Genomic DNA, 27,419 nt, shown 5'->3' with positions numbered 1-27,419 from the left:
GGCGAATCACGTCTCAATGTTCTACCAGTTGGAAAATTGGGTTTCCATTGTGCAATTTTGCCTATTGGAGTGAAACGTTTGGCCGCTCATAGGTTCTTAAAATCCTTTCTCCAAGGGGGGTGGCGTCTGTATATGATGGCATTGTCTTCACATTCATGAAGCCATGGCGGTTGAACTTGTAATAAATTATGCTGACTTCCGAAACGGCAGTTGCTTTGTTGTCATGGAGGAAACTAGGGGTTCTTAGATCGAGTTCCCCACTACTGCAATTTCTTAAAATTACTCTAGTATGAAACTCGATCTAAGAACCCCTAGTTTCATGCACTACTACAAAGCAACTGACGTTTCGGACGTCAGCGATAATTACCGTTTCTCTGGCTCCACTAAGTCCCTGGTCTTCGCAAAAGTGAGTATCGGGATATGGTCCGATGCTAGGAATACACACATATACCAGGATTTAAATGACAACAGCGACGCGCTGACTATGCTAATACAGTAAGAGTACATTGTACAACATTTAGTACATCCAGTGGGGTCTTAGATGATAATTCCATGGAATCTACTTCAAATATCCTTATAAAGAAGCTTAACCTAGCAAAAAGTTTTAATATAATCATGATGTGAGCTAAACCTTACCCTCATGACTTCTACGATGCTGAGTTAGAACATATTTCAAGGCAAATCCTTTGCCGCAAATATCACATATGTTAGGTTTTTCCGCAGAATGGGTTTTCAAATGCCATTTCATATCTTGGGAACGTTTAAAACGTTTCGGACACTGGGGACACGCATGTGGCCTAAAATGAAAATCTCAGTAAGTTTTTTGTGTAAAAAATTAAAAACATTTCTCCAATACCTCCCCTCAATTGAGTGCACAGCCATATGTCGTTCCAAAGCCGATTTCATATTGAAACGTTTATCACATTTCTCACAATGGAATAAACCGGTAAAGCTTTTTGGTTTCTTATTCATAATGATGCGTTTATTATTTGCTATTTTCACAGCCCCCTTATTCTCCTTATGATCCTCAAGCATATGATCTTTGAGTATACATTCATTGTCGTAACGTTTACGACACAGCATACATTCGGTTCGTTCTATCAGCGTTAAATTGTCCAAATGGAATTCCAGCATGTGGAGACGTTTTTCAAAGTACGAGGTAAAAACTGTAATTTAAAGAAATGTGTTTAATTCCTTTATTATTTACTTGTTTTTCTAGGAAAAAGTACCTTCTGGACATCTAGCACATTTGTAGGGCTTTTCACCACCATGTTGACGAAATATATGCCATCGTAAGGTTTTCAAATGGAAGAAATCTGTAAAAGAGAACCAATGGTTAATATATTAAATCAAAAATTACAGAATACACGTTGCATTCTGAAATCTTTGGTAGCCATTCTACTATTTCATGTCGACGTCGACCAAAATCCCGGTACTAATATCTAGTTTGTATCCGTATTGGATATGCGCATTGCTGTAAATTCTACTCCTGTTAAATCCAGTGTTTGCAACAACTGGTATCCTGATCTGAGATGCTGCTTAAGTCTCAACTCACAAAGCGACTTAACTTTCCGGTCCAGCTCAAAGGAACTGGTTATTCACAGTCAGAAAAATTTGGATCTTGTCATCAGGGTGTCCGTAACCTCACAGGAAGTAGACTTTTTAAGGACTCGCTAGGGAAAACTGTAGAAGATCATAAGCAGCAATGACTTCGCATCTAGCCCTCAAGAAGTGTGAAGTTGACTTCGCCACATCCATCGGATATAACTTGTTTAGTTGGAAAAAAGAATTTTAAATTAATGTATCTCTCTAATTTCAGCGGAAAAGATGTTACGAAGAATGGAAAACCGCCTTCATAACCCTTATTAATAAAGACAAATCCTCATTATTGACTGGAAAGTATCCGGTTAGTATTTCCGACCATCTTTCAAGTCTCTATTGACGACATACAGCAACCACCACATAGGAAACCGATTGTAACAAACCCACGGAACTAGCAAACTCCAAGCTGGGGATATCCTAAAACAGCCACCTAGATTGATAGCGCAGTAAAACATGTAACAAAGGTTATTGTCCATAGCTATGAGGCCTTCTGCACACTAACTCGCTTAGCCAGGTGATGTCAGCCGGTTTGGTGGAATTAGGAAGAACAAAATCTTAGGAATGTCAGAAGAAGGCTATACGAAAAAGCCAACAAGATTGGCACGCAACCAGGCCACCGCTGTTGTGAGTGTCATCGAGAAAATCATAAGTCGCCTAAAAATTCCATGGAAAGTAAGCACATTCAATGCAGTATAACTAGTTTGTCGAGCGAAATAGGGAAAGCTCAAAATATACGCCACCAGGTTTTCTTGACATAGAAGGTACTTTCCATAATATCAGGCATGAAAGCATCATAATTCACTAACAACGTAGGTGTTTCCTCCACACTGATTAATTGGATTGCCGAAAGAACAGCAGAATAACTAATTTAAACATCGGTGAGAGGAAGCTGTCACAAGGGATGATTTGTTTGTATGTATAACAGGGCGCATGAGACTAAACTCGACATTGATTGGGACTCTACAAGGTGAGTTTCAATAAATACAAGAGTGAGATCAAGCGAGCTAAGAAAAAAATCTTGGTTTAATTTCTGTGAGTCAGTAGAAGGAGTCAACGATGCAGCTAGGTTTCGAAGGTTACTTTCCAAGGACCCTAAATCCATCGGAAGTATCAAGAAGCAAGATGGTGCGTGGACAGACTCTGCTACCGAGACTCTTAACCTCTTGGCAGAGACCCACTTCCCAAGCTGTAAGGATGCGGACACCGTCAATAATGAATGTGACGACCTCCAAATTCAAGAGCCTATGGATTCGGATCTCATTGATAAGGTGGTTAACAGAAATAAGATTAAATGGGCTGTCAACACTTTCAAGCCATATAAGTCACCTGGACCGGATGGTATAACGCCGGCGATGCTTCAATTTGCAGCGCCACGTTTATAACAAATCCTGGAGGAGATCTATAGGGCGTGTTTGAGTGTCTCATATGTACAGGGTCTGTGGAAAGAGGTAAAAGTTACTTACATTCCCAAAGCGGGAAAACCTAGTCACTCTGCACCAAAGGAGTACAGACCCATCAGTTTATCATCCTATCTCCTTAAGACTCTCGAAAGACTGATCGATCTGGAGATAAGGAGCCATGTAGACACCGCCTCTATAAGCAACTCACAACACGCCTATATTAAAGGCAAATCTGTGGATTCTGCCTTGCATGAGGTGGTTGGCTTTATTGAGAGGAATATGGAAAACTCAAACTTTACCTTGGCTGCCTTTCTGGACATAGAACTTAGAACTTGAGTCCATAAAACTCTCACTTAAGAAAGTTAACACACCTGAACCTCTAACTTGCTGGATAAATAATATGCTAGAAAGCAGAATTATAAACTCCAGCATTGAGGAGACAAAAATTAGGAAAACAGTAACTAGAGGCACCCCCCAAGGAGGAGTGCTCTCACTGCTACTGTGGCTACTTGTTATAAACAATATTTTGGCTGATCTGGACAATCAAGGTATAAAAGTTGTTGCCTATGCGGACGACGTTGTACTACTGATTTCCGGTAAGTTTCCGTCAACCATTTCGGAGCTTATGCAAGGAGCATTATCGACGCTGTCGCGCTGGGCTAAGGCCAATTGCCTTGGAGTATACCCAACCAAGACATAACTGGTAATGTTCACGAGAAAGCGTAAGCTCGGCGTATTTGTACCACCAACACTGGATGGAGTGCAGCTTCAGCTCTCGCCCGAGGCAAAGTACCTTGGCACAATCCTGAACTGTCAATTGCGATGGAACAGCAGTGCTGAGGAAAGGACGAAGAAAGGATTGCACTTTATTCATGTAAGAATTCTATTGGGAAAAGTTGGGGTCTGAACCCATCGATTATACACTGGTTGTATAACACCGTGGTTAGACCCATCTTATCCTATGGTTCTCTTGTTTGGTGGCACTCACTGCGCCAAACGACATCCGGTAGGCTTGACAAGGTACAGAGAGCTTCCTCGATTCTCATTACTGGAGCCACCAGGAGCACACCACAGGCTGCTCTGAACGCAATGCTGAACTTAAAACCACTGAGTCTCAGCATTAAGTGTCAGGCAACTCGCAGTGCCCTACGGCTACATGAACAGGATCTCTGGCGCGGTTGTACCTATGGGCATGGATGTATTCTGAACGAATCAGGCATAAATGTGAACCAACGCGGAAAACTGAGCGACTATATATCACCAGTCCTGAGATTTGACGATATAGACGTCGTTATACCTAGTAGAAACGACTGGAACCGCAGTAACCCCCCTCTGGACGGTCTGGCTTTTTATACAGACGGTTCCAAGATGGAGGAAGGTACCGGGGCTGGCGTCTACTGTGAAAGGCTATCTCTTGAGTACACCTACAGTCTAGACAGCAACTGTAGTGTCTTCCAGGCTGAAATCTTCGCGATTTGGAAGGCAGCGGAATTGATAAAAAGTTTGGATGCAGAAATCTTTGAACCGGTGACTATCTTTGTGGATAGTCAAGCGGCTCTTAAAGCCATCAAATCCTGCAACATCAAATCCGATGTCGTCCTTAAGTGTAGATCAGCCTTGAGAACGCTAACTAACGGCTTCCGGCTATGCTGGGTACCAGGACACCGCGACTATCTGGGTAATGAAAGAGCAGATGAATATGCTAGACGAGGATCGCAGTCTACAGATCTAGCTATCGCTGACTCTATCAAACCACCCATTTGTCATTTCTTTCAAAAAATTGAAACGTTCTCTGAGGAAACAGCCCGTGACGGGAGTCATTACTGGACACTGCTATATCAGGGCCCATACCATCAAATGGGATGAGGATGTTACTGACTACTGCAGACTCTGTGAGGATGAGGAGGAGTTAGAGACGATCGAGCACATCCCATGTCGTTGTCCAGCAATGGCTCGTAGACGGCATAGGTTAGTAGGTGTTCACTTTCCAGCGTGTCTAACTTTCTACTCAACTGTGGAACCTGCTGTGATCTACAGCATCATCAAAAATCTGAAGTGGCTGGGCAGCGCAACCTAAACGCGTAAATTATTCTGCCTACCATTAAAAATAAAACTTTTTTCCTTTTCTAAAACTATTCCTCCCCTCTTAAACTTTCTTGTAATTTATTCGTTCTTTACTTTTCTAACAACTTCCTCCTTTTATTTCTTCCCCCTATTCTGTCTTTTCCATCTCCTCTTTTCTTTGCAGCTTTTTTCCTCTTTTTTCTACTGGATGATCACAATGGACCGGAAGGTCTCCGAGTGACGCAGTCACAAGTTAGTGGCTGCACATCCCCTAATAGCATTCACACGCCAGCTGCCAAGGCAAGCAGTAGTGGTTTTAGCCCAGTTAAGATCCGAACTTATGCAGACGCCTTAATTCACATTTGGCCCGATAACGAATACATGTCCAGCATATTAATTGTGCGTTTAATTGCCCAGATAAATCTCCTACCTGTTTCCTGATTTTTTTATAGACGCGGCCAGACCAGGTTTCAAAATTTTTGAATCTGGACACAGGGAAACCATAACTAGATAACTGCAACATCTATACAATCGAACATATTTGTGTTGCTACAACATATATCTGTCTAATCACTACCTGTTTTACACACTAGTTAGGTTGAGTCAAATCGTAATATTTAGTTCTTAAGATAATTTTTAACCGAAATAAATCAGTTGATTAAAAACCCTCGAAGAAAGACGGGGTTCTGCCGGATCAGTGGCCAAAACAAACAACGCTGGAAAGCTGAGAATTTGCCCCAATAGGGAGAATATTAGTTCCACAAAAACAAAACCTGACCCAAGTCTGGAGACTGTCCTTAAGGAAAATAACAGTCGATCATGTTGTTTCAGAATGAGACGTCAGCAAAAATTAAAGGTGAAATAGACTTCTTGGTCCCATTAACTGGGCGATTGACGAGATTAATGAAATCCAGTCTGTCCTTAAAGAAAAGGGCAGTCAATCATGTTGTGTCAGAATGAGACGTCAGCAAAATTGAAGATGAAATAGACTTCTTCGTCTGATGAACTGGGCGATTGAAGACATTAATGAAATCCAGTCTGAGGAGTACCATTAATAAGGAGAATATTGGGTTAGCAAAAAATTGACCCAAGTCTGGAGATTGTCCTTAAGGAAAAGGACAGTCAATCACGTTGGGTCAGAATGAGACGGCAACAAAAATTTAAGATGAAATAGGGTTCTTGGTCTCAGCATCTGGGCGATTGAAGAGATTAATGAAATCCAGTCTGAAGAGTACCCTTAACAGGCAGAATATTAGTTGAGCAAAAAAAACTGTGACCCAAGTCTGTTGACTGCCCTTAAGGAAAAGGGACAGTCCGGCAATATTAGTTGGAAAAAATCTGAGCGAACAAAGGCGAAATTGAGGGCGATGAATAAGACTCTTCAACTTGATTGGAAGAAAGTCTACTCTATGTTAGGTAAAGTTAAATTGTAATACGTAGATCTTAAAAGTATTTTTACATTAAATAAATTAGTACACAGCAATCACTGCATGAATAATGTCGATCATCTTAGTGTAAACTAGATACCCGATTACAACGCGAAAGAAAATCTATTGCTTATTTAACGAACAAATATTACAGATTAAATCCAATATCTATACTTACATTTCCCACAAAACGAACAAACTTCTTGGCTGCGGAAACCAGTGTGTGTCTCCTCGTGCACCTTCAAATGCCGCTGATTGATAAACAAACGATCACAGTAACTACACTTCAGTTGTTCCTTTGGATTATGCCATTTCATGTGATAGTTCAAACTTTTACTCGAACAAAAACTTTTTGCACACAAAGTACAATCGAAATCGGCACCGCTGTGATATTTCTCCACATGATTTCGTAGATTAAATTTATCGGCATATTTTTTACCACATGTTTCACAGGAGTGGAGCTTTTGACTGTGTACCTCCTTTAAATGGGTGGTACGTGAGGCAGCATCCATAAAACATTCCTCACAATAAGGACAATTATACGGTGTATTATGGGAACCATGGAATTCGGCAATGTGTGACAGAAGTTCTGCCTGGGTGCGAAAATGTTCACTTGAGCTATTCTTCCATTTGTAACAATATTTACATTCAAATGTTATATTTAAATTATCAGCATGACAATCCTGTTCCTCATGCCCATCCTCTTCTTCCAGGAATTTCTCTCTGGCATCTTGGATTTCAATGTTGTTGTTATTGTTTGCCACTAAAAATTGCTCCATTTCATCATTGTCATCATACAAATTATTTTGATTCTGATCCTGATAAGAATGAGAATGGTGATCGATTAGGATATTTTCATTGATATCGGGTTCTTCATCATCGATAACATCTAATTCATCGATAAGTTCTTCTATGAGATCATTTTCATCTAAATCGTTGGTATCTTCTGTTGCTAATATTTCGTGGTTGTTGTTTATAGTAGTACTAGTTGTTGTTGTTGTTGTGGGGAGAGAACAGCTATTATTATCGTCTAAGAAATCGTTGGGACAACAATTTTGTTGTTGATCATTTTCGTTTATTAGAACGGCAGTGTCATTTGTATTTTTTGCTTTTGTTATTATTGATAACGGTCTAAATGAAACCTCGGTGTGGTTAGTGTTGTTGTCGCCATTGTCATTGGCTATATTTAAAATGTTGTCCAAGGACTCCGCATTAACTGGAAACAGAAGAAAAAAATTATTGGTAAATAAAGAAATAGTAAATTAAATTTTTCCTATGGAAAACTTTATTCAGCCATGCTGAATTAAAGTTTTCGGATGAAAACGCATATTCAGCCAGGCTGAATTTAAGTTTTCTTATGGAACCCCTTATTCAGCCAGGCTGAATTAAAGTTTTCCTATAGTAACCTCTATTCAGCCTGACTGAACTCCTGTTTGGCCTAGGATGGACAAAAGCAGTAAAAGATCGTAAGCTGTAGCCACATCAAATCATGCAAAGCAAAGCGGTTCGTGCTTAATTACTTCTATCCCTCAAGAAGTCTGAAGTTGACATCGTCTTAGTCCAGGAGCCTTATTTATGCAACTATACCAAATTCGCCACATCCATTGGAGATAAGGTAAGAACTTGTATAGTTGCCAAAAAGATCTTAAAATAATATATCTCTCCAATTTCAGCGGAAAAGATATTACGAAGTATGGCCAACCGCCGACATAACCCTTATTAATAAAGACAAAACCCTCATTATTGACTGGGAAATATCTGATGAGTGTTCCATTTCCGATCACACGAAGATACTCTTTCAAGTATCTATTGATGGCTTACAACAACCACCACATATGAATCCATGGAAACCCGACTGGAACAAATTCTCTGAACTAGAAAACTCCAAGCTGGGGCATCATATAGCCCTATAACATCCACCTAGGTTGATATCGCAATGAAACATTTAGCAAAAGTTATTGTCAATCCCACGACAGCGGGTTCTTTTGTACCGGATTGACCCGAAACCATTATGTTTCGGCCAGCGGCTGTCGACCCAGCATCAAACCTATTCTACTACGTAAGTTTCATGCAACAACAAAGGTTATTGTATATAGTTATGAGGCCTTCTGGCCACTTACTCGCTCAGGCAGGAGATGTCAGTGGGTTTGGTGATCAAAGCTAAATAGCTTATCTTAGTAAGATCAGCAGAAGACTATACAACAAAACCAAAACTGACACAGTGGATCTCTCGGTCTTGATTGGTGACACTGCCACACTACCAAGCACTGGCATGGCAATTATCTCGCTGGTAGACAGGCATATGTGGAGTTTAGAGGCCGCAAGTCCAAGTATCGCAAAATTAAAATGGGCGTCGCGCAAGGCGGAGTTCTGTCACCGCTCCTGTTTAACGCGTACCTTGCGAAGCTTCCTGCACCAAAACCCGGCGTAAAAGTGGTTTCCTACGCGGATGATTGTACAATAATTTCATGCGGAGTCAATCTCGAGAAAATAAGTGCACGTCTTAACAGCTACCTTGCCACCATATCAGCCTTCATGCATGGAAGAAACCTAGTAATCTCGCCAACGAAATCGACTGCCACCCTCTTTACTTCCTGGACGCGTGAATTTAGAACTGAGCTCAGGTTAATAGTCGACGACAGAATAATTCCGACGGTACAACATTCCAAGATCCTAGGTGTTGTATTTGATAATCTTCTCAAATTCACGAAACATGCCGCGTATATAAAAAGTAAAGTCCAATCGAAGAATAAGATCCTGAAAGCTCTAACAGGCACCTCCTGGGGAAAGGATAAAGAAACGCTCTTCGCGACATATAAGGCCATCAGTCGCTCAGTGCTGAGCTATGCCGCCCCAGTTTGGGCTTCTTTCCTGAGCAAAACGCTATGGCGTAAACTGCAAGTGGTTCAAAATAGTGCGCTTCGGATTGCTACCGGATGTGTGCAGATGTCGAGTGTCTATCATCTACATGAGGAGTGTGTGATAGTGTGTTGCTTGCTAGACAGTTCCTACTGGTCTGTCATCTGCTAAGTCACCCCAACCATCACACTGCGATGCAGGATCTTCCTCCACGCCACATCCGGAAGGACATCAGGCACTAGCGTCCGGACATCCAAGACGCAGTTCCATCTGTCGTCAACAGATTGTCAATAGCGGCAGGCCTGTGGCAGATACACACTCTTACGGTTTCCCAAACCATCGTAAGATACCGCTGCAACATCGTCCTTAATGAACACCGCCCAGCCATATCCGACAGTGAAAGACTCCTACCCAGACGGACCAGAACAATCCTGGCACAATTAAGGTCTGGATGGAGCACTATTCTAAACTGTTATCAAGCCAGAATAGTTTCAGGCACCCTCGACAGGTGCCCGAATTGCAGATAAAGCCCGCACAACACAGCGCACATATTCTCTTGCCCAGCTAGGGCCACAGATTTGCGCCCTGTGGACCTATGGACAAGACCACTGGAAGTGGCCCGTTTCTTACAGCTCCCAGAACAATAGCAAATGAAATTTCTATATCCACCAAACACACTCTATCAAGAACCTTACACACATTCCCATCCACATTCATACAATATTAACACAATAACCCAGTACATCCTCAATATCATCCCATACACATATACATCAACACAATAACCCAACTCATCCACGAATCCACACAAATTCCCACACTCCCACTCCACAATTGACACACAAACATTACTAATGTTTTCAACATCCTTACAGGGAAAAACGATTGGTTGCAGACAACCTGTTACAACAACAAAGCCAAACATGTGTACACTGAGGTCACGAGGTACAGCCTGACCCGTACAAAGAATTGCCGAGCGTATACATCCCGCCTATAAATAGTTGTACACCAGATTATAGGCCCGCTTTTGGAAGTTCATAACAGTCTGGCCTTGGGGGACTTTAATGCTCATCATGAGTTGTGGCATTCGGTCCTCGGAAACGACCAGAGGGGTGTATCGCTGGTTGAGCAGGTATATAGCTCTACGTTTTGCACGACCAATGAGGACGCCTCTACCAGAATTAGTGAAGAGTGTCGCAGTTCGCCAGATGTAACCATCGTGTCATCTGGTCTGACAAATGACGTCACCTTGCAACCCGTGCAGAACGGACGTTCCGAAACATCATCACTGCTGCAGCCTGCTGATCGAATACCCGAAGTGACACTAAACTTCCCGGCAGAGGCGACGGGATTAGCACATGAGCGTTGTTGTTGTTGTAACAGTGTTTACTATTATGTTTGTATGTTCGTTCTTCTGTTCAATCTGGCTCTGGGTCTATCTCCAGTTCCAGGAAAATGGCTGCTTCGATGGGATGTAGCCACAGATCCACTGGAGTTAGATGAGTAGGTTTGGCGGGGCAGTTGAAAAGATGTCGTTACTGGGCAGATGTCTCGCACGGCGCGATCGATTTCCGCCTAATAAGAATTTTTGCTTAGAGCCTTAGCAACTGCATCCGTGGGAATACTATTTAATCCTGCTCTATATGCCTGTTGATCTAGGGTTTCTCTCCTATATTGTTGGACCTCCCTCTCTACGGGCCTAGACAGCAGATGGTGATTGGGATGGCTCTCACGGTAACACCCAAGCAAGTATTGCAACGAAAGCATATCATTATGTTGCTTTACTGGAAGAATCTTTGCCTCCTTATGTAGATGGTCCACTAAAGACTTGAGGGGGCACCCTGTTGCTGTTCTCAGGGCGGCATTCTGACAAGTTTGAATCTTTTTCCAATTCGTATCACATAATCTCGGGGACCAGACTGGAGCCGCATAGCTTACCACGGACCGACCTATCGCGTTATATGTGGTCAACAAGGTTTCTTAATCTGCACCCCAAGTGCTGCCGGCTAGGGACTTGAGGACCTTGTTCCTGCTTTTCAATTTGTCGCAGATAGCTGTGGCGTGTGCGCATGACTTTAATGTAGTGTCGAATGTGACCCCTAAAATTTTGGGGCAGTTTGTGGTCGGAATTCTGCTACCTTCGCAACTCTCGTCCAAACTGCGCTGTCCATGTGATGAACAGAGTGGCTGTAGATTTTGTGGCGGAAATCCGCATATTCTTCAAGTGGAAAAAACTGGTAAAATCGGTTAAGTAGGTGTTCAGTCTCTCACATATGTCATCAGGGAAGGTACCTGACGCCAAGATCTTGTAATCATCCGCAAACGTTACGATCTCGATGCCGTCTGGAGGGGCGGAATACAGGAGAGGTAGACGTAAAAGAGTTTCGGAGATATCACCCCACCTTGGGGGACTCCCTGTTTCACTCTACTGGGTTTAAACTTCTTGTTCCTGAATTCCACGTACGACTGGAGTCCACACATAAAATTGACTATCCAACGTTTCAAGCTTGGCCGGAGGGTTGTCTGCTCAATGTCCTCAAACATCGTGGAGTGCCTGACTGTATTAAAAGCTTTTGATAAGTCAATCGCCACCATCACTGTTCTATCACACGGCGGTCTCTGGTTGAGTCCTTGACAAATATATGTGGTAATGGCGTGCAGCGCTGTTGTCTGAATCCATTCTGATGATAGGCAACTTGATAGCTATCTCTGATATTGGCTAGGACTAAGGCCTCAAGGGAGATACCCCACTCCCGGCTCATCCAGCTGCTTCAGCATTACCATGGAGATTCCATCAGGGCCCAACGCTTTGGATGATTTAGCGTTCCTGATGGCATTGGCAACATCATCCATTGTAAACTGTGGTAGTTCCTCCTCGGCAGGAAGAGATCTGATGCGAAGTAATACTCTTCTCTTCGCCCTGTCACCCTCAGGGTGCTCGACAAACTGTCGGTTGAAATAACTTGCGCACCTCTTCGGGTCAGTCAACGTAACGTCGCCAAACGTGACTGAGGTCCTATCTTCCATTCTTCCAGGGTTCGAGAGTGACTTAACCGTTGCCCACAATTCACCTATACCGGCTCCAATGTTGCAACTCTTCCGATGATTTAACCACTTGTTCCGCTTATGCTCGCCGACCAGCCTGTTAACCTCCAATGTCAGTTCCCTGAATCGGGGGTCATTGGGGTTAGCTCGAGGAAGCTCATCACGCTCATTTGCTAATCCCGTCGCCTCTGCTGGGAAGTTTGGTCTTACTTCGGATATTCGACCAGCAGGGATATGGCGAGCTGCTGCAGCAATGATAATGTCTCGGAACGTCCTTTCCGCTACCCGAACATTAGAAGGATTGGGCAGTTCTCTGAAGCGGTGATTGGTGAACTCTTTGAAACTCGGCCAATCAAGCCAGTTTGACCCGCGAGTATAAGTGCAATGCAAAGGAAAAATATTCAATGCCGCCCTGAGAAAGGCAACAGTGTGCCTCCTCATATCTTCAATGGACTATTAACGTGATCTAGAAAGAGAAGTCGAACGTTAAAAGAGACAAACTCTAGATCAATAAGCCCATCAAGCAGGTTTAAATAACATCCACACGGATGCAGTCGCTGATGCCATAAACAAATATCGTGTTTATGCTGTCCTCGGAGAAGATTCCTCATTTATCGCAGCTGAAAAGCGTCAACTGCCACGACGAACCGTCGTGCTGCCGCCTGAATTCCTATAGGGGAAGGATCTATGCAAAACCGTAAATCATCTGCCCGGCATGCGGCACATGTCCGCTCGACATACTGCACTTTTTCAACAGCCCTGCCAAACCTACTCAACTAACTCCAGTAGATCGGCGGTTACACAGCCACATTGGACCGCTTTAACAACAACGAAGCCAAAAAGGAAGTTTTCCAGAGATTGGGGGAACTATAAGGTTCCTTTCAATAAGTACAACAGCGAAATCAATTAGGATCCCAAATCCATCGGAAGTGTCAAACGGGAAGATGGTACATGGATAAACTCGGATCTAGAAACTCTGTATTGCCTAGCCAAGACTTACTTTCCCTACTGCACAAACGTAACAGAGCGCCCAAGCAAGCGCTCCAACCACACGCAACCAAGCCACCTGTGACAATACACGCCTTCAAACCCTATACCCCCATTATTACAAGTCTTCTTTTGTAAATTTTTGGATTTTACGAACATATTTATACCGTTCCGGTTAACTTAAAGTTAAAAGTGTTGATTAAATTTCCAGGAGCACCTTCTTGTCCTTAACTTTTAATGTGAAACTTATATTTTTAATGCCTCCAAATTGGTTTATTTTGCGTATCTAAATCCAACCAATTGTAAAAAAACATATAATAATGGCCCTTATTCTTATAGAAAACCCTATTCACCCTTTTATTGCTAATTTGCATCATACGCCATATTGTACTAACTGCTTTATTTTTGTCAACCATACGCTCCCCATGCATTGGGGATAAAACTTTTCGTTCAACTCTTTCCCGTTTAAGTGCCCATTTGCTTTCCGCACTAACACAACCACCCAACAACCATTTGCTAATTAAAAAGTCCCATAAAAGTGGAAACAAATCAATAAAATTACCACATAAATGGGTCTCAACAGGATACGGCCTGTTTTGTTGTGATTGTTGGCTGCGACACAACCAATCAAGCCAACAAATGTTCCCGGAAGTCTAAATGGCTTTTAACTAATGGCAATTGCAAAATGTTTGTTGTGGTGGTACTTAAAAACACACATAAAAATTTCTGCGATAGGAGGATGGAGACAAGAAGAAGAGGAGGTTGTGTGGGTGACGTTGTTTTTGACAAAACTAAAAATCAACAATACAAGAGTCCAATGACCTGCCTCAATTAAAAACAAAATGAAACAAACAAAAACATGCCCAAAATGAAAGCACAAACAAATCGCAACAACAAAACAATGAAGTGAAATGAGTGATAGATTCATTTGTTTGATGAGAGTATGTGTGTGTTTGTTTGGCTCTCAGATACTACTGTAGAGGAGAACGAACCATTTACTCTAACGATGTCCAACGAGGCACGTTGTGGTTGTAAACAAGTCAACCGTTTATACTACAGACTGTGTGGCTGGCAGATGTGGCCAAACAAGTCCGATTCCGTCACAAGAAACCTTAATTGCATATTCCCTTTTCATTTATATATTCATTTGTTCAGCAAAGGAGAAGTCTCTCATCTTCTCTAAAGGCAATGATTTGTCACAGTCAGTTAGATGTTTTTCTGGACATTGTTGTCGTACTCACACAATCGTCGAGAAGGAAAATTTGCATCTGCCGAGGAGCCGAGGAGAGTGGTGTCGAAACCCCAATTCTCTATTATTGTTCAATACTCACTCACCTATATTACTACTATTACAAGTTTTGAGTATATCTCCTACTATGCCTTGTGCTGGAGAAGGAGTAACAACAATGGTTGCTAAGGATGTTGCTGCTGTTATTGTTGTTGTTGGCGCTAATGCAGTATTTGTAACACTTTGTGTGGCTAATGTGGTTGTTAAATCATTCTTATCCTCTTCTACTTTGCCTCCATCAATGGTGGAGTGCTGTTGTTCATAGCCCTCGTATAACACTTCTCTGTGTTCTCCACCTCCTCCCTTTCCTACTGCTTCATCTTCATCATGAATACTCTGGGTATCGATTTTATCAAATATATTGCTTAAAATTTGTTGGGCCTCCAGGCATTGTAAACGAAATTCCGCAACAGTACAAAATTTGGAAAAGCAATCAGTGCATATCTTTTGGGGTAAACCATCATTGCAGGATATCTGAGGAAAAGAGATTTTTTGGGATTATTTTCTAAAGTCAGAAAAAGGCTTTGTTGGTTGGCTAGGTACCTTAATTTTCCAACTGCTGAGGACAATGTGTATACGTTCTGTTTCGGGTTTCCAGTGCTGGACATTAAATAAATCCAACCATTGTGTGGGATTATCAAAATCACACCTGGCACAAGTGCGACATGTTTCCATGATGATGAAGGTGATTAAATCTGGTCCGTCCTTCCCTTTTGTTTGCACTTAATTAAATATTTAATATCTGTTCTCCTTTTGTTTTGCAATTTTCTTAATTTTCTTCCAAACACACAGAATTTTGCCCAACATCCATTTAGGCAAACACATACACACACAAACAACCCAAATAGTTATTTTTGCTTTAACACTGATGGCGGCACTCCTTCACAGTTGACATCCTTCTTAGACGAGTTCCAATTGGCAACTGATGTTAAATTCTCCCAAAAAATCTTTATTTCATTAAAACTGTTCAAAGTTGTTTGTTGTGGTTGTTGTTGCTGTAGTCGTCGTCCTTCTTTTCTGTGCCAAAGAGCCATCATCACAGAAAAACAACGACCAACAGCCTGCCAGGCTCGTATGCTAGGCCAAACAAAATTATGTTATGCGTACATGTGTAGTCGGCATCGGCTTTTATGTTTGTTTTAAAATCCCACGAAGAAGACTAGGAAGAAAAATACAACTTTAAACATAAATCGTAATAACAGTAACACACTTTTTATGCCTACGTACAACATGAAACTCTCGGTCAAACTAATTTCCTTCGGTTCTCTGTTTTTGTTTATATGCCAGCCAGGCTCCTACTTTCCACAGAGAAGTTAAATTGTAAGTGAGAGTAACTGTTTGTCTGCTCACTCAACAATCATCCTGCTCCAATGTTATTAGGTTGAGTACACATTAAGATTTTGCCCCAACAAAACACAATTAGGCACACACACAAGGCATGCACAGACACACTCACCAGCAGCAGCAGCACCCAAAGCCATTTGCAATGGTTAACAGACGACCTTCACAGTTTTGTTTTGCATTAGATGTTGTTGATTTTTTGGTACTCTCCCTCTCTCTTGTACACAATTGCCGTTAGACTCAGGCGACCGAGACGAAAAGAAAATTCAACGACAAGCCATGTCAAGTCGTTGTCAAATACAAGGTACAAGTGTTACAATGCACTTGCTAAAACTACTATGACAACAACAAGCTATTGTTCTTGTTGTTGCACACCCATTAAAAAGGGGTTAAAAAACCTGGCACCTTGTATTTGCCAAAAAGGATTGCAAGCAACGCACAACTTTTACTCAAGCATAAAAATGCCTTTGGCACACAATAGTTTTACAAGGTTCACAACTAAAAAAACAGAGAAAAAACAACAAATCTCAGCTGAGTTTCTTATTATGCCCTATGTCCCCATATCGTTCGTAGTCGTCTATCTTGTGTTATTCTCACATGTTGTTGTTTGTTTACATTTTTCTGGCATTTGCGCATTACATATTTTGCAAAAAAAGAAACAGGGACGAACAACAAATAATAGAAATTAAAAACATAAACAAACTCACACACACGCACATCCCCGCACAAATTAAGTGAAAGGTTTTGTAAATACAAGAAAGGCACAATCAATGTTATCATATCAAAAGAAACACTTTCTCACAACATTCATTGACGGCACAATGGGTTAAGGTTAGTGAAATGGCAGTAGAAATGTGTTGCATATTTTTAGGCGTAGGCAAACATTAATGGGGAAAAATTGTCCGACTTTCATGAATAAAACGATTTGAAACCAATTTGTTTCCCCACAGGAAATGTTTAGGTTACTGAAATGACAATCTAAATGTGTTGCATACTTTTAGGTGTAAATAAATTAAACATTAAAAAACATTGAAAAATGTTTAAATTTTTCATAAATATAACGATTTTTTTAAACTTTTTTTAGATAGAATGCCTGCTGAAGGCCCCAAAACTATTCTATAAGATCGCAAGTGGGTTCTCTATAGATAGAATAAATTTAAAAGCACTTTTGTAGAAATAAAAAAATTTCTATAAGTTTTTTAAGTTTAAGTTTATTTTTTATTGAGACTTTTTAACAAAATCAAGGTATTTGAAACGTTATAAAGGAGGTACTTAAAACTGGAATGTATTATTTTAATGACTGATAAAAAGAATATAATGCCAAGTTTACACTAGCGCTCCAAAATCCACTGGATTTCACGAAATCCTGAAATACACCCCGGTGTTCACACTCATTTTTTGTTGATTTGAAACATATCACAATGATCAAAGTAGATGCATATGCGCAGCTGATCGAACATGAATTTTCACAAGTTGTTGTAAATTGAATTAATCATCAAAAATAAAAATTTAGAACTTTACAACTTTATTTGGAAAATTATCGTAAAATTATCTATATATTGTATTAATTCTAACAAATGAAAAATAAAAAAAATGATTTTATCGTTGATACATCATAATAATAAATTTTGATAGATAAAAGTTGTGCTCAGAACCAATAAATGGGATTATTCGTGTTCATTATGTTTCCAAATACATTATTCTTGTTCCTATGCAGTAGTTTTCCCATTTAGTGCTAAAAATGCGTTCCCGTACTCCGAAATGTAGCAAGACTTGCACTTCTCTTTAAACAAAAATAGCGCCGAATAACACCTTCTTCTCCTGTTTTCTGCCATACAATTTTGGCCTAGTAGAAACTAGCAGCAAGTATTTTCATTTGCATCTAATATGATAGCTGATACGTTGATTTTTTACATTTATGCAGGAGTTTCTGCAATTTCCGTCATTTGTATGAGGAAGCAATTTTTGACAATTCGCTCTTTTTTCTAACATTGTCATTAAAAAAGTACGGGAACACAATAAAAATAGCATTGTAACCATGGAACAATTACCCAGGTAGTGGCATCGTAAAATTTTGAATATGTTATGTCAAAACTTTCTTTAAGTTGTTGGGGAAATTACAACAAAAATAATTTTTTTATAAAGGGATTTGACTTTTCATATTCGATCAGCTGGTGTGATACCACTACCTGGTAGTTCTGCCATGATTGTAACAAAGTAATTTAATAATTTTGTCACATTGTTTACAAATGTTTATACTAACATTTTTTGTTGCAGCAATTGACCATCTACCTTATTTATTATGATACGTGAAAAGTGTTGCAACTTTTGGTACTTTTTTTAGGCAAAACCAGGGTTGTATATCATGTGTACTGTGATTTCGATGTTGATTTCGCTGAAATCACGAAATGAGATGATTTCATTTTTGTATGCGAAATCATGATAAATTTAACTTGATTCCGCGCGAAATCACGAAACGCCTTCGAAATCACGAAACGACGCCGAATGTAAACCAAACATAACCCATGTTATTAAAATCAGCAGTTAAACAATCAAAATATATCTTTACAATAAAAAAGAAAACGCTTGCTCCCGGTGTTAACAGAACAAGGAGAGTTCTTTCCCAAAAATTAGACTTAAAAACTATGACTTACAAACTAAATCTTAAAATTAATCCTTAAATCTAAGAGAATTCAAAGAGTGTATTAACATATAACTAGCTATTAACCCCTATGGGTGCCTGTCAATGCCTTTAAATAATAATTTGGTAAGCCAAATGGTGAATTTGCTTCCAAATCCGCCTCTGTAAGTCCAAGAGGTGAAATATAGTACATGTTAGACCAATTGAAAGCTATCTGATTAGCCAAGATATTTGCGATGAGCGGGTTTGGTGAAAGCTATAGACGGGAAATAAAATTTGCTATCCTATTCATTGCATACATAGGAAGGGGTACAACATTTGTTTTTTTCGTGGATAAAACAATTGCTGTATCGTCTATTAAGTGAATGGAAATTTCGGTTTACAGACAAACGTGAAATTTTACTTTCAAACATAGAAAATTCATTCATAACCGTTGGCGATATACCGAACCAAATTGGAAACGCATATAATAAAATTGGGGGTGGCGTAGGGAATGGAAGATACCAAGGAACGGTCCTGACCGGTTTTAACATGGCAAAGCCCAGGATTTATCTTGGTCCCTCTTTCATCTCAAGTGGACACTGACCTCCCCGTGGTGTTACCTGGGGAACTGCCTTTAACACCCGTTAAAGGTAGTGAGCTAACATGTGCCGCGCGTTCACCCATAAGAACGTTAAAAACTTGGGTTTGGGCGTCGGGTTAGTAACCCTCCCTTAGAAAAAACAGCCTACTATGAAAAAACGAAAGAAAAGAAAAACAAACCCCTCTAAAGTTGGCGAAACCCGCAAACGTTTTAAGGACCATGATCTGCGAATCTGCACCTGGAATGTTCGCAATCTTTATAGAGAAGGTGCAGTCTTCGCATTGGCAGACGTACTTGAAAAGTACAAGAAATACGATGGATTGGGAAAGGCGTCACAACAACACCTAAAGGTGATGCACTGTATTACAGCTGTCATGACGTAAAGCATGCGTTTGGTTGCGGATTCGTAGTTAGTCGGAGACTAAAACATCTGGTATCCAGTGAATGAAAGACTTGCTGCAATTCGAATAAAAGCTAAATTCTTCAACATCAGCTTTATTAGCGCCAGACCAAAGATATATTTTACGAGCGCTTAGAAGAAACATATGACCGTTGCCTTGCCCATGACATTAAAATCATTCATTGATTAATGCCAAAATTGGAAAGGAGAATATCTTTGGCCCAACAGTCGGGAAATTCAGTCTCCACAGTGAAACATCTGACAATGGTATGAGGCTGATAGACTTTGCAGCTGCAAAAAACATGGTAGTTGGCAGTACCAGATTTAATCATCTCGATATTCATAAGGGCACCTGGCTGTCTCCAGATCAAAGAACAAGTAATCAAATTGATCATGTTGTGATAGATGGAAGACATTCATCGAGCGTGTTGGATGTACGATCGTTCCGAGGCGCAAACATTGATTCGGACCACTACTTTGTTGCAGCAAAGGTACGTACCCGTCTAAACGTTGCAAATAAAGCACGAACAGACACAACGCGGAAGTTGGACATCGATAGGCTGCAAACACAACAGATAGCCACAGCATATTCCACTCAACTAGCCCAATTGCTTAATGCGAGCACTCCTTGTCCCGATAACATAACTACACAATGGCAAAATATTGCCCAATCCATGCAAACAGCCGCAAAATCCATACTTGGATTCCAGAGGCCTCCACCAAGGAATTCATGGTATGATCAGGAGTGTCGTGCTGCTACCGAAGAAAAAATGCGGCATATAGAGCTACTTTACAATCAGAAGCAACGCGTAGCGCGCGAGAGAGATATCGGGAGAAAAGGAGAGAAGAGAAACGTCTCTTCCTCAAGAAAAAGAGAGAAATGGAAAAGCGGGAGTGTGAAAAAATCGAGATGTACAGGAGCCAGAATAAAGTCCGAAAATTCTACCAAAGAGTGAAACATCAAACAGATGGCTTTGGTACAGGCACATTCTCCTGTAGAGACCAGCAAGGTAATCTGGTAACAGATACAGATAGCGTGCTCAGGATTTCTCCAATCTGCTGGTATCCAATAGTAGCGAAGACGATGGTACCACAGATCCAATCCCCCCGCAAAGCTCATTCGGCTTTGTAAAATTACTTTACCTGACACAAGATCATTAGTTAAAATAGGAAAGAACCTCTCCGAAGATTTTTTTACCAAAAGAGGTTTCAGGCAAGGAGACAGCCTTTCGTGTGATCTTTTCAAAATCCTACTAGAAAAGGTTATACGAGATGCAAATGTCAAAAGAAATGACACAATTTACACCAATAGCCACATGTTACATGCTTATGCTGATGACATAGACATCATGGGACGATCAGTAAACGAAGTAACTGATACCTTAAGGAAGGTCGAAGCAGAATCTGCGAAAGTGGATCTGGCGGTAAACGGCGAAAAGACCAAATTGATGGTGTCGACGCGCAAAGCGTCCATAGAGCTCGGACCAACTATGGAAGTTGATACCTACAATTTTGAGGTAGTTAAAGACTTCGTCTACCTCGGCACTGCCATAAACACAAACAACATCAGTTGTGAAATAAGAAGAAGAATTGTATTGGCCAACAGATGCTACTATGGTTTAAGTAAGCAATTTAAAATAAAGCCACATCTCGTCAAACAAAAATAACACTATACAAAACGCTGATACTACCCGTGCTAATGTATGGCTCCCATGGTACAATTACTTAGGTAAAAACATAGACGAATTGCTACAACAAAGCATTTTTTTTTTGTAATGTAAAGTGTCGAAATTTTCGCCAAATGGTCTCTTGTTGTCTCTTTTTATCGCATGTGTTTGCATATAAAGCGAACACATTCTATCTCTTACTTACAAAATCATATGGTTTTTGTTTTGATACAAAATTTTCTGACAATCCTGGAAACGATGCGGAAAATCGTTTATATATATGTTGTAAAAATGCGGTGCTAAAATTGAGCCTTGCGGAACACCGCAATTCACTTCAGAAATTTTCTATAAATGAAATAAGCTTTTTAATTGAATTCCAGTACCTAGTTTTGTTAGTTACGAAAATACGAATTGGATTGATTTCAAATATGACGTGACCCAAGGTATTTTGAACCATTATCCGACTACTGATCAAAATTTGACAAACAACGAAATCGATCAATATATAGATAATTTTACATCCGTGATAAATTCTGTCTCTGAATTTCATTCAGAAAATATTGAATTGGGGAAAAAAAATTTTAATATCCGAAAGAATAAAAAATCTATACAAAATTAAATACAGTTGGCAAAAAGAACTTAAACGGATTTATCGTATCTCCAACAACAGACGCAGTCCGGAATATCTGGGATTATCGAAACAGATACAGTTTTTGAGTATAATGATTAAAAAACAGGTTGAACTAGAGCAAATCACGATCTTCAAAGATAAGCTTAAAAAAATTAAGCCGGGGCCAAAGGCACATAGGGAAGTTTTTAAGATTATTGGTCATCGGAAGTCCCAACCAATAGATAATTTAGTTGAAGATGGCGCTGTAATAGGTGATGATTCTGAATGTCTCACACGTTTGAAATCTTATTTTTCCAACATATATAATAGTTCTCCTTCCCTTCCTTCCGTAAGTGAAGATTTTGTAAACAGATTCATTGAAAATGTCCCTCAACATTTGTACACATTTTCAAGTGATTCAGATGCAAGAAATCTAGGAAGTTGTGAAAATCTAACAAATTTAAATGAAGTTCTAGCTGTTGCCACAACTATTAAAAACAAAAAATCGTCCGGTCTTGACTCAATTTGTAATTTCATAATTCGTAAGCTTCCAACAAAGGCTTTTGAATTTTTAACCATTATCTTTAATAACTGCATTTCTAACGGCTATTTCCCAACATCTTGGAAAGTCTCGAAAGAAAAGAAAAAAGAAAAAATCTAATAGTGATGATATATCTAATTTGAGACCTATATCTTTGTTATCAAATCTTGGTAAACTTTTTGAAATGATTGTTCGCATTAAAATGGATGTAGGAGTCAATGTACCCTACATACCAAATTTACAGTTTGGTTTTCAAAAAGGACATTCCACAGTTGATGCAATGACAAAATTCACTAATGACATTGTGTTGAACCTTAGAGAAAAGAAGTGTACAGTTGCAGTATCCCTAGACGTAGAGAAAACATTTGATCATGCCTCCCACTATAGGATATTGACCAAAATGATAAGAATTGGATTCAGCCCTCAGGTTATTAAGCTATTTAAGAGCTTTTTAACAAACAGAAAATTTTGCGTTCTATATAAAAACCAGATTTCTGAGCTTTCTAATGTTAAATCTGGTGTCCCTCAGGGATCTGTGTTAGCGCCACATTTATATAATATGTTAATGTATGATTTTCCTCATAGCCCAGAAAACGCGTCGGGTATTTTGTACGCAGACGACTCCCTTTTGTACTCGCATCATGAGTCACCAGTTTGTGCTTCAAATAACATCTCACAATACCTACATAATGTTAAACAATTTTACGATGAATGGGGTATCAAAATAAACACTACTAAGAGCGAAGCCATTTGCATTAGAAATGCATCATGAAAGTGTAAACGTTCTGTAGTTCCTGAAAGTAAGGATTTGAAACTAGTTCTAGATGGCATTGAAATTCCGTTTAAAGATAAAATTACGTACTTGGGAGTGGAGTTCAACAAACTTTTTAAATTTAATTCTCATGCTAGAAAGACGCTAAAAAAAGCTCAGGGGATTTTTATTTTTAAAAATTCTGAACAACAAGGTTTTACCAGCAAGTACAAAATTGATGTTATACAAGACATGTATAAGACCTGTTATTTTATATGCCTTTCCTATTTGGTTCAGTATATCACCCACTGTTGTGAAAGAACTAGAGGTATATGAAAGGAAAATTTTGAGACTTTGTATCGGAAAAAATTTTATGTGTACCAATAAGAGGTATTCAAATAATTTTATTTGTGCAAATTCCAAGATAAAGCGGATGTCCAACTACATTTGTACGATCTTAGATAAGTTCAATGCAAGGTTAGAGTTTCATGAAAATGTGGATATGGTTGAAGCACTTAACAGTCAAGCAAACATTGGTTGGTATAACTCAAACTATTTATCACCCATGGGGTATAAAAACGAGTCTGAAGCGAATATTACCGCCTTTTATGAGAAGGCACTGGTCGGCACACACCGTGGGTAGTTACTGATTTACCTACTTTTTTGTCTGTTTTTATTTTTTCCTTATTTCTTTTCTTTTTCGTTTTGGTGTTATTTAGTTTTAAGTTCATAAACTCTGGATACTTTATCCCTTTTTATTGTATTAGTCTCAGGAGCAAGGACGTATGTAACTTCAAATTGTGTATATCCACATTTAATTTCACTTTTTATGTAAAAGCTAGGTGCTGAAATTTCTGTCATGTCATTACGATAATACATTATAGTCATAAGTTTTTCATATTATGTATCTAATTCATTTATGTTCATTGTCATAAAAAAGACTCAATAAATATAAACTTAAACTTGAATTCCAGAAAACAAATGTGTTGCATACTTTCAGGCGTAAGGAAATATTTAATGTTTTTATAAATGTTTTGGATAGAAGACCAGATAAAGGCCCTAGAAATCCAATGTTTATTAACGAAATATGTCCGAGTTTTTTCTAGATAGAAGGCGTTGAACTATGGACAAAATACCCGGAGAAAGTGTTGATGACAAATATTTGAAGGACTTTGGACTTGTTTATCAAAATATAATTCACTGACGGCCTAACTTCTGTGATATAATGGTGATATTTGAATACAATAGATTCGAAAAATCCAGAATATATCTTCTCATCCAAAGTGGACGCTAGGTTAAAACTACTCAATTGGGTCGTCGATTTAGCTACTGCTTGAAACAATCTTATTAGGTATAACAAGTAGAAACCAATCAGTCTGCTATACCGACAGCTAAATATCCTCATCCTATGAATTTATTTGCTATGGACTTGGAGGTAAGGTCGAGGAAATAGTGGACTTCGTGAGTCGGAAGAATATCACGGTTGCGGCGGTGCAGCGTTGTGACGGTTTAACCATTCTGACGAAGGATCGCACCAAAAGTGGAGGTGGAGGGTTAGCTTTTCTATTGCATCAGTCTGTTCAGTACATACCTATCTCGCTTGAGCCTGGCTCTAATTACCCATACGTGGAATGTAAGGGGGTAGCAGTCAGTCATCCTGCCGCTAAATATATGTACCTCAGGTTATAGGCCCAGCAATAGCCCGCTTTTGCTGAGTCATAACCGATCGATTTTTAAACGATCTTAAGGAGGATTCAAAGGCGACAATCAACCTCGATTTGCTAAAGATTTTTAGGAGGACTCAATGGCGACAATCGAACTCGATTTTCAATAGATTCTTAAGAGGAACCTCGAGTTGCTAAAGATTTTTTAAAAGGACTCAAAGGCGACATTCAAACTCGATTTTTAGGCGGATTAAAAAGCGAAAATCATTGTCTATTTTCTACAAAAAAATTTAGGAGGATTCTAAGGCTTCATTCAACCACACTTTTCTAAAAAAATTTAGTAGGACTCAATTACGACAATCAAACTCGATTTTCTAACGGTCTGTTTCACTAAGACTATTCGAATACAAATTCGTTCGAACAACTACCAAACTTCTGTTGTTTAGCTCAGAGGGGCTCCGCCGATGGGTGCCAGACGCCGAATGCGTAGAGCAGTGGACCGTATGTGGGGGTTTATGCAAATAAAAGATAAATAAAACACAAGAGTTTTCTTAATAATAATAGCAAAATGCTTTATTGATTTAGTTGCTGGTGGTAAACAATATTACCTTTGGCAACGATATGCCCTTTCTATGCACAACGATATGTGCCTTGCAAACGATATTGCGTGCTGTCTGTCCGACTGACAGGGAGATACTCTTGATGTTTAAAGGAAGCGGCAAAACAAACTGATTATTAATTACTCATTGAAATGTCAAATGCGCTAGCACAAGGTTGCAATCAACCGTAGCGCATACATTTCAACGAACATTTAAAGACCAAAACAGGGGTCTACAAAAGGAATATTTAGCACAAATCTAACTTAAACATCTGTTCTTTGAAAAATATTCGAATTTGTTTTATTTTCAATCACACAAACATATCCTGAAACAACAGGAGTTTGGTAGTAATTCGAACGAATTTGAATGTGAATCGTCTTAGAGAAACAGGTCATAAATATTTTAGAAGGATTCAAGGCGACAATCATCCTCAGCTTTCTACAGATTTTTAGCGGCCTGGTCTTAGGGAACTTTAGTGATCATCATAAATAAATAAAATAAATAAATGGCGTCACCTGGTAACCTGTTTCTCTTGTTTGTCTCCATCAGCAGACCGCCCGATTTCATCACATCTTTACGCCAGACTTTAATCAATCATGGGAAAGCTAATTGGCCTAGATTCAAAGAGTTTACCAATCATCGCATTAGAGATCTGCCCAACCCTTGTGATGTTCGGGTAGCAGAAAGGACCTCAGAGTCAGGGAGGTGAAACTAGAAGTTAAGAGGTTGGTCGGTGAAGAGTTTTAACATTGACGAAATAAGTGAATTGTGGGCAACGACTAAGGGGTCGATTATGGATTGCAACTACAGTTGAAGTTGCGTTGCCAGATGAGAAAATCATACAATTAAAATGAGTGAAATGACAGAAATTTTTATGAAATTCATTCAACATCATTGTTTTGAACCTTCAGATATTAATTTAATTGTAAAAAAGTATGAATTTCAATGCAGAAACGGGATTTTCTATTTTGAAATTAGCTGTCCGCAACGCAACTGGAGTTGGGTTGCTATCCATAATCGACCCCTAAGTCACTTGCAAACCCTGAAAAGAAGGAAGATCGGACCAAAGACACGTTTGGCGACGATACACTGACTGATCTGAAGAGGTGCCCAAGTTATTTCAATCTACAGTTTGTCGAGCACCCCGCGAGTATCAAGGCGAAGAGAGACAGGGAAAAGAGAAGAGTACTACGTCGCATTAGATATCTTCCTGCCCAAGTGGAACCACCACAATTCATAATGGATGATATTGCGGATGTTAGCAGGAACGCTAATTAATTCAAAGCGTTGAGCCCTGATGGAATCTCCATGGTAATGCTGAATGAGCCGGGAGTAGGGTATCTCACCAAAGTTCTCAACCTGTCGCTAACCATGTACATTGTTCCCGATGTCTTGAAAATAAGCAACGTGGATCTGCTGCTAAAGCCAGGCAAGGATGACAGCAAAGCGGAATCGTACAGACCAATTTCGCCCGTAGCAAAGACCTTTCAGACTTTAATCCTCCCCAGCGTGGGAAATACTTATCCAGTTGCCAATCATCAGCATGGGTTCCTTAAGCAGCATAGCATGACAACAGCGAACCCTGTAAGAAGGGAAGATAGGACCTCAGTCACGTTTGGCGACGTTACGTTGACTGACCCGAAGAGGTGAGCAAGTTATTTCAATCAACAGTTTGTCGAGCACCCCGAGAGTGACAGGACGAAGAGAAGAGTATTACGTCGCATCAGATCTCTTCCTGCCGAGGAGGAAACACCACAGTTTACAATGGGTGATGTTGCCAATGCCATTAGGAACGCTAAATGGCCCAACACGTTGGGCCCTGATGGAATCTCCATGGTAATGCTGAAGCAGCTGGATGAGCCGGGAGTGGAGTATCTCACTAAAGTTCTCAACTTGTCGCTATCCACCCTCATTGTTGCCGAAGTCTGGAAAATGGCAGGGTGGTCCCAC

The 27,419-nt window shown here is 40.0% G+C and overlaps 1 protein-coding gene across 3 annotated transcripts in view; it reads right to left on the bottom strand.

The window, feature by feature from the left end:
* The window catches only part of LOC141399722 (uncharacterized), a 69,155-nt gene that overhangs the window by 6,190 nt on the left and 35,546 nt on the right, over window positions 1-27,419 (bottom strand). The window contains exons 1-8 of one of the 3 annotated variants that reach the window (XM_073978949.1): window positions 16,129-16,822; window positions 15,900-16,034; window positions 15,216-15,831; window positions 14,720-15,146; window positions 6,672-7,709; window positions 1,230-1,316; window positions 857-1,166; window positions 637-797 (exon numbers count right to left, since the gene is read on the bottom strand). In XM_073978949.1, coding sequence (XP_073835050.1) covers window positions 637-797; window positions 857-1,166; window positions 1,230-1,316; window positions 6,672-7,709; window positions 14,720-15,146; window positions 15,216-15,347 — 2,155 coding nt within the window. In that variant the 5' untranslated portion in view covers window positions 15,348-15,831; window positions 15,900-16,034; window positions 16,129-16,822. Of the gene's footprint in view, window positions 1-636; window positions 798-856; window positions 1,167-1,229; window positions 1,317-6,671; window positions 7,710-14,719; window positions 15,147-15,215; window positions 15,850-15,899; window positions 16,823-27,419 lie in introns of those variants that run through there. The other 2 variants (XM_073978958.1, XM_073978966.1) reach the window with 2 other exon arrangements.

The sequence above is a fragment of the Musca autumnalis genome, unplaced genomic scaffold (genome assembly GCF_047663935.1).
Source record: "Musca autumnalis isolate F117 unplaced genomic scaffold, ASM4766393v1 scaffold_1, whole genome shotgun sequence".
NCBI classification, from domain to species: domain Eukaryota; kingdom Metazoa; phylum Arthropoda; class Insecta; order Diptera; family Muscidae; genus Musca; species Musca autumnalis.
The sequence above is the reverse complement of the archived record's forward strand: the minus strand, read 5'-3'. Positions and strand labels throughout refer to the sequence as shown.